Source organism: Salvelinus namaycush, chromosome 33 (genome assembly GCF_016432855.1).
Source record: "Salvelinus namaycush isolate Seneca chromosome 33, SaNama_1.0, whole genome shotgun sequence".
Lineage (NCBI taxonomy): Eukaryota > Metazoa > Chordata > Actinopteri > Salmoniformes > Salmonidae > Salvelinus > Salvelinus namaycush.
Genome location: NC_052339.1, coordinates 28,373,336 through 28,381,704, shown reverse-complemented (window position 1 = coordinate 28,381,704; position 8,369 = coordinate 28,373,336). Strand labels below are relative to the sequence as shown.

At 47.8% G+C, this 8,369-nt stretch overlaps 1 protein-coding gene across 1 annotated transcript; it reads right to left on the bottom strand.

Annotated features, from left to right (window-relative positions):
- Positions 1 to 1,019: 1,019 nt before the first annotated feature.
- LOC120027898 (APC membrane recruitment protein 2-like) lies at positions 1,020 to 3,020 on the bottom strand. The gene is made up of 2 exons (XM_038972993.1): positions 2,697 to 3,020; positions 1,020 to 2,432 (listed from the first exon to the last, which is right to left on the bottom strand). Exons 1-2 carry the CDS (start codon positions 3,018 to 3,020, stop codon positions 1,020 to 1,022), a joined length of 1,737 nt encoding a protein of 578 aa, XP_038828921.1.
- Positions 3,021 to 8,369: the final 5,349 nt, after the last annotated feature.

The window sequence follows — 8,369 nt, the reverse complement described above, 5'->3', positions numbered from 1 at the left end:
GAATGTGTGTGTTTGTCATTCACTTAGGACGATTAAGTTTTGTGATGTTGTTTCTTGGTTGTGTTCACTGGCAAGGTGAGGTGTTGTATCCGGTGATCTCCATGTACACCTTAGTAAAAATACATTTATAAATGCTTTCTGATTGTTTTTTAGCAATGTTGTCACCACTGTTATCCACTGGTACTTTAGAACTGGGAGAAGAACAGTCAACAGTACACCCCACATTGCCACGGGAAGTAGGGTGCTGAAGAAAAGTACAAAAATAATTTTTAAAAATCACAAAAGTAGTGCACTGGGCCTTTAATAGTCCTGTATTGCTCCTCTGTAGCTCAGCTGGTTGAGCATGGTGCTTGTAATGCCAGAATAGTGGGTTTGATTCCCAGGACCACCCATACGTAGAAATATTTGCACACATGACTGTAAGTCGCTTTGGATAAAAGCGCCTGCTAAATGGCATAAAAAATATGTAGATGAGGATTGAGACTGTGATTGTAGTCTGGGATTAGGAGGTAATTCGTTAACGATTAGATTATTACAAACTGTTTAATTGGATTAGGCCATCATTAGATTTAACACGTGGTATCATATAAAGATCTGTGTTTTAGAAACAAGGACTTGAAGAGAAGAAGAAAAGCTTCTCTAGACATTCCTAGTGGTGTGCAGTGCAGATTAATTCTGTGACCATTGTTTAAATATTCAAAAGCGCTGAGAGTTGTCGAAAAAGTGGATCCCAAACTTTGAAATGCCCTCCCCTCACCCACTTGAAGTCTTTAAAAGTGTCCCATACACACAAGTCCAGTGATGTAGATTTTTTGTTTTTAACTTCAACTTTTGGGGGGGCGTGACCCACCAGGATCAATGGAAGTGTTGTTTAGAGCTCCTATCACTCTCTTTCAAGTCTTTATCATTGTCTGATGCATTTCACAATAAATCAGTCTGGCAATGTCATACACACCAGTCCAGTGATGTTGTCTAGTTCTAACCAAAGACACCAAAGTCCACGGCTGCCTGGTCCAGACTTACTTCCTGGGGGCTGGCCCTCGTGTAGCGTTGCCGGGCTTGTTCCCAGGGCGACGGACTGGCACCTTGGAGACAGGGATCCTGGTCCGGGCTGGGGGAGGAGCTTGGGTGGGTGTATCAGAGGGAGGAGTGGCTGTGAGGACAGTAGAAAGAGCTGATTGACTCACAGAGTGGGGGGGTGTGTTCTGTCTGACACTAAGAGGGATTTTGGACTCCCGGGGAAGGCTAGCGCTTCCCTTCATCGAGCGGAAAGATGAAGAGGAGGAAGAGGAAGGAGGAGTAGTCTGGGAGGGAGCGCTGCGTTTGTAGTCGTCAGTGGAGAGGGAAGGAGTACTTGTCAGATCTTCTTCCTCCTCTTCCTCTTCATCAGATCTGTCCAATTCCTCATTGTAGAGGTCGTAGAGCGCGTCGCCAGAGCAGCTGTCACGCGATAAACCAATCCTCTGGTTCCGCAGGAAGCCGTCGTCAGGCGTTGCCGTGGGGGTTGCCGAGGGCGTATCCCAATAGCCCTCATCTCTAAGGGCCGGGACATCCTGTTGGGGCTGGACCTCCTCCTTAGTGTCCTTCTCATTGGGCAAGGAGGTTTGACGGGCAGCATGAGTGGGTAGTTTACTCATCCTTCCTCCCCCCACTAAAGGGATCTTGCTGAGTCCCAGAGACTTGACCTGGGGGGGTTTCCGCTCTGTACCCCTGGGGGGAGCTGGGTGAGAGCTGGGTCGGGGGAGGGCGGGGGAGTTCTCTCCCCCAGAGGGGAGCATGTGCCAGAGCCCCTGCATGTCTGCGTCGTCCACCCCGTCAGGGCTGGCCATCTCCTCGCCACCCCCCATGTAGGCCACCACGCCGCTGCCAGAGGGCTGCTGAATTGGGGCAGAGTGAGAGGGCATCAGCCGTGCCCTGGCTGGGAGGGGGGCAGGGGCTGAAGTGGGGGTAGGGGTAATGCTGGAAGGGGTGACATGGTTAGTAATGGAGGATTTAGCTGGGGAGCTGCGTACTACCCCTCCCCCACTGCTACTGCTACTACTGGTGACACTTCCTCCTCCTCCATTTCCTCCTCCCACGTTTCCTGCCACCTCCTCCTCTGCGTCTGCAATGATATCACCGCATCCTGTCAGCGAATCAAAGCTCTTGAGCGAGGTGACGTCAGTGAAGAGGAGTGAACAGAGCCGGTCCACTGAGGGTTCAGAGGTGGGGTCACACCGATCCAGAGGAGGGGTGGCCGTTGCTGAGGAAATGGACGTTTTGGGTCTTGAGTGAAAGGCAGTGTGAAGAGGGGAAGGGGATGGTGTATAGGGGAATTCTGACAGGTTTGTCGTCATGGCAGTAGAGTGCGTGAGTGGTGTTGTGGCGTTGTCTGCGGAAGAAGTTCCCGCTGATTCTGTGTTTAGCTCAGCCTCCAAGCTCCCATTATCCTCCTGGGGTGAGCGGGGCTGGGGTTCAAGCGTCAGAGTGACATCTTTCACTTCCTCCTTTAGAATCACATCCCCCTCTCTCACCTCCCTCCCCTCAGTTACCCCCACCTCTCCCTCCGTCACTGTCTCCTTCCGCCGCCACCTTATACTACTAAAGAAGCCTTTTAAACCCCTCCCCCTGCTTCCAAACCCTGTATTCTCATTAGCTCTCACACTTCCTCGTCTGAGCAGCGAAAAGAAGCTCAGTGATTTGCTGAGAGACCTCACCTGTCCCGCCTCTGATATTCCGGACTCCTCCCCTCTCTGTCCATCTGTCTCCGAGCTTGTTAGTCCATCATGCGTTTTACTCCTGACGAGCTCGTTAGCCGTCCCCGCAGAATTCCCATTCACAGAATTCCCATTCTCGGAATTCCCATTCCCATTGGCTTCTTTGTTCCTGAAGGAGAAGAATCTGGCCATTCCGGAGCTGGAGCGTCGTTTTCCAAACAGCTTTAAGGCTGCTTTGTTGATCTTCCCTGGCGGTTGGGGGTCGCATGGGGGAACAGAAGGAGGAGGTGGAGGAGGTTCCACACATTCTGACTGCACCTCCATCTTCTAGCTATCTCTATCACTCAATTTCTCCAGCTGTTTCCCTCTGTTCCGCTCTCTCTCTCACTCACACTCTCTCTCTGTCCTGCAGCCTGGTACTCTCTTGCTTCCTCACTGGTTCTATCTGATGCTTGCCTGTTGGTTTTCCCTCTCTCTCTCTCTCTCTCTCTTTCTCTCTCTGTCTCTTTCTCTCTCTCAAACACACACACGCCGGGTGCTACTCCTGACTGTATCCATGGCAACTGGTTGGGCTAAGCAGCTTTCGTCAGAGTTGGCGGACTGCCCATGTCTCTCCTCCTCCCTCTCTCCCTCCCTGCTCCCTCAATATACTCTCCCCTTCCCACTCAATGAGCACCATGGCTCCTCTCTTCTTTTCTGTCCTTTATTTATTCATCTTTGTTCACGCCCCCAGATTAGTTCCTCCCATCAAAGTGAGACAGAGAGAGACTGACTTGTGCTGCACTACTGTGTGTGGTTGTGTGTATGTGGTTGTGGGTGTGTGGGTGTGTGTATGTGGTTGTGGGTGTGTGTATGTGGTTGTGTGTTTGTGTGAGATTTCAATAGTATGTGAGACAGATGAGCTTGTGTTTGCTTATGAATGTGTGACCTATACAGAACTTACATAATAACATGTGTGTGTGTGTGTTCAGAGGTAAACACTTTAAGTATACAAACTGACCCTCTCAAATCCCACTCAGATGAGAAGACTCAGTTGTGTAGTGTTTTTCTCCCATTGCATGTGTGTCTGTGTGTGTGTCAGCAGATCTGCTGATCAGTGGAATGAAGAGGATAAAGCATGCATATAGATTTAGAGAATTATTTCAGCGTGGCTAATGTTCTTAACACACACACACACCAGACTGCAGACATGCCTCCAGTAGAGTTTGGCCTGGCAGTATACAACATATGGCAGTATACAACTAACCCTGTTCCACATGGAGTCAAGGACCATGTGTCCAATAGGATATGACAGCTAAGAGACAGCGGTCTAACAGTCTCATCTAAAGAAGACTGACTGTTGAAATATATATATTTTTTGATGTTGTGTATTTGACCCAGTGAAATAAATACATACATGTATAGTATATCATACCGTTTTGTTCTGTCTCCCTCCTCGTGTTTCGTCCACAGACTCTGTTTCATTCTCTCCTTCCTATACTGCTTATGTGCTCAATCTGTTCTAACCTTTTTCTTGTCATTTTCTATTCCTCCAAATCTCCCCTCAGCACCCCGACCTACTTTTAGCCACTCTCCTCGCTCCTTCCCTCCTCTTTCCTAGTTTTGAGGCACGGGACCCATCTTCCACCTCATTGCTATCAAACAATGTCTTCATTCACATGCTGGAGGCTACCAACATCCAAACAGACACACACAGAGACACGTGAGGGCTTCCCCACCCTACCCCACCCCACCCCACTGAGGTGGATCTCCTTATGGTCTTTCCCAGCCAACTCTATTAGATAGAGCCTACCCAGGCCTGCCTGTCTGTCTACCTACCTTCCTGTCTGTCTGCTTATCTGTCTGCCTACCAGCTCGTCTACCTACAGTACCTACCTGTCTGCCTGCGAAAATAGTATGTTACTCTCTATCTCTCTCTCGATTGCGTGTTTTTTCACAGGCCCCCTGGGTAGATCTCGTCACTAAATGGGACAGTTAGAGGACATTACAGAGTGTTACTGAGTGTGTGCGTGTGTGTGAGAGAGAGAGGTATCTGTCTATTGACTCCATATTCAGATCAATGACTCAATCCATTGATGGGCTGAAGCAGAGTGGAGTGGATTGTGAGAGTGGTTGGCATGGTAACAATTATTGGATGGATCAGGCCGTGAATAGCCATGTTGTTCATATCTGCCTTATTAGACATCCGTCTGGCCATAGTGGTGAGGACAGATTTGATGGATTTAACAGGTCATATCTTCTGCTCTGAATAATGCAAAAGTATAACCCTTCCTCTAATACAGAATTATTAACACACAGTACACAGACATGGCATGCAGACAGAGCACACACTGGTCACCCCCTCTGTAGCCCCAGGAGTCTTGTAGTGAGTGGTTTTGGGGGGTAGGGACTCTTAGAAGTGTCTCCTCAGTGTGGCTGGGTCAGAATTAGACTAATCCATGTGTGTGTGTGTGTGTGTGTTTTAACCCCCCCAGAATTACTCATTGTGCTCTTTTGTTCCTGTAATGAACAGAGAGCAGCTTTAGGTTTTATTAAGTGACATAGAGCCACTCCCCCCATTGTGACATAGTACGAATATACACACACACTCCTATATTAAAATCACATGTACAGTTCAGTCAACAAATTGTATATGCTGTCTTAGGACTGGTCTAAATGTGAGCATGAAAAAGGAACATGTAGATACAAAAGTATGTGGACATCCCTTCAAATGAGTGGATTCAGCTATTTCAGCCACACCCGTTGCTGACAGTTGTATAAAATCGGGTACACCGCCATGCAATCTCTATAGACAAACATTGGCCCGCACTGAAGATCTCAGTGACTTTCAATGTGGAACCATCATAGGATGCCACCTTTCCAACAAATCAGTTTATCAAATTTCTGCCCTGCTAGAGCTGCCCCAGTCAACTGTAAGTGCTGTTATTGTGAAATGAAAACGTATAAGAGCAACAATGGCTCAGCCGCGAATAGGTAGGCCACACAAGCACATAGTGCTTAAAAATCATCTGTCCTTGGTTGCAACACTCACTACTGAGTTCCAAACTGCCTCTGGAAGCAACGTCAGCACAATAACTGTTCGTCGGGAGCTTCATGAAATGGGTTTCCATGGCCGAGCAGCCGCACACAAGCCTAAGATCACCATGCACAATGCCAAGTGTCAACTGGAGTGGTGTAAAGCTCGCCACCATTGGACTCTGGAGCAGTGGAAATGCGTTCTCTGGAGTGATGAATCACACTTCACCATCTGGCAGCCCGACGGAAGAATCTGGGTTTGGAGGATGGCAGGAGAACTCTACCGGCAGAGTGCCAACTGTAAAGTTTGGTGGAGGAGGAATAAGGGTCTTGAGCTGTTTTTCATGGTTCAGGCTCCTTAGTTCTACTGAATGGAAACCTTAACGCTACAGCATACAAACATTCTAGACGATTCTGTGATTCCAACTTTGTGGTTGGAGGAAGGCCCTTTCCTTTTCCAGCATGACAATTCCCCAGTGCACAAAGCGAGGTCCATACAGAAATGGTTTGTCGAGATCGGTGTGGAATAATCTGACTGGCCTGCACAGAGCCCTGACCTCAACCCCATCGAACACCTTTGGGATGAATTGGAACGCTGACTGCGAGCCAGACATAATCGCCCAACATCAGTGCCCGACCTCATTAACGCTCTTGTGGCTGAATGGAAGCAATGTTCCAACGTCCAATGGAAAGCCTTTCCAGAAGAGTGGAGGCTGTTATAGCAGCAAAGGGGGGAACAACTCCATATTAATACCCATGATTTTGGAATGAGATGTTCGACGAGCAGGTATCCACATTTGGCCATGTAGTGTATATGGAGTAGGTGTGGGTGGACGTGCATGCATGTGTACTTAGCCCTCAGTAGTGTCATGGCTGTCTGGGGTGTAGAACGTAGCAGAATGTTGGCGTGCTATGGGAGACGGTAGGGGAACCATGTCGTGTAGAAGACCTGTTAATGTTTAATGGAAGTTAAAGTGCAACGGGACGAAATGGCTTACGGAAGCACAGTTCATCATGTAGAGGGAGAGAGAAGTGTAGGGAGTGAAGTCTTGTCTATGCAATCCAACCCTTCAGCAGACACTCTTGACATAGTGTTTGTATGTATAGTAACAGTGACCTCCAGAGCTCATTTACAACAAGGACCTTGTCTCAGGCTACAGGGTTTTAGCTGGTCTTTACAGAAAGCTGACGCGAGTATAGAGTAGTAACAATGTATTGGTGAAAACAGACATAATGACACACCCAGGCTTGGAATAAAAGGCCTGGTAAAGTACATTGGTACAGTGTTTTCATGGAGGTTTGTAGAGAGCTGGTGGAACTAGTTCAATGCCCATGCAGGGCATATTCATAAATCATTTAGGAGCAAGTGCTTTACCCCCCCCAGTTACTTTCAGACAAACTTCACAATGTATGTTCACACATACATGTAATACCATCTGCACACTGTGTGCTTGTCGGTGTTTGAGAGGGATCAGAGAAATGGTTTAGGTCAACTTGTATAAACCCATTCCAGACAGTCTAATCCTCACTCTGTTACACTACTGTAGCGACTGCTGGGGGACAGCAATGTCCTGACCTCTCGGCATGGGCCGTAGTGGGATTATATTATACACTGTAGTGAGGCTACACTGGTCCCGCGGGCCCAAGGAGGGCCTAGTGGCCAGCTCAGATGCACTACGACGAACTAAAAACAACGGGTGACTGTCCTATTGCTTGCTGTCGCCACTGTGTTATAGCGACCACCTGCTGGATGCCAGCTATGGCTGTTCTCACCAATGTGGGGGCGAAAAACACACACCTGTTTAGGCGAGGTGCTGGCTAGCGGAGTAGAACACTTGAAAAAGAAATGGAGAGCCGCACTCTAGGAGCTCCGATGCAATAACTGAATAGCCTAACCAACGTTTCGACAGACAAGCGGTCTTCATCAAGGTATAGTCACCCTGACGTTCTCACCAATGGAACATGAAGAATTGTCTGAAAGATTGCGATAATCTGGTCAGAGGCTCTACTGCACATGTCAAACTCATTCCATGGAGGTCCAAGTGTCTGTGGGTTTTCGCTCTTCCCTTGTACTTGATTGATGAATTAAGGTCTCTAATTAGTAAGGAACTCCCTTTTCACCTAGTTGTTCAGGTAATTGAAAGGAAAACCAGCAGACACTAGGCCCTCCATGGAATGAGTTGACAGCCCTGCTCTAGTCTGATGGATTGACAAACTCTTCCAGTCTCTCACACACAGCCTCCGTGTTCTCCTGCTGACCCCTCCAATGTTCTATGACCCCAGAGTAGCTATGGCAATTACCTTGAAAATGGGGTCATGACCTTACCCAGTGAGACAAAGGTAACCAATTGGATTATACAATCACTCCAAGGGAGCCAATATGATTACCTCAATGCCATGTCCACAGATGAATGTTCGACATGGAAGTAAAAAAATAAATACAAAAAAAAAATTATAATAAATAAAATCGGCTTTCAGCATCCATCATTCAGATTACAGTGGAATCATGCCATCTCGGAAGATGGAACAGTTTGAAGGATAAATTCTGATTTCAGTGCAATTCCACGTTAAACCAGGGTTATCCAAAGATGTTCTGGCTTTGACGGAGGATCGAGACGTTTTAGAACTCAAATCTGTACCTGGCCGTCACCCTATCTG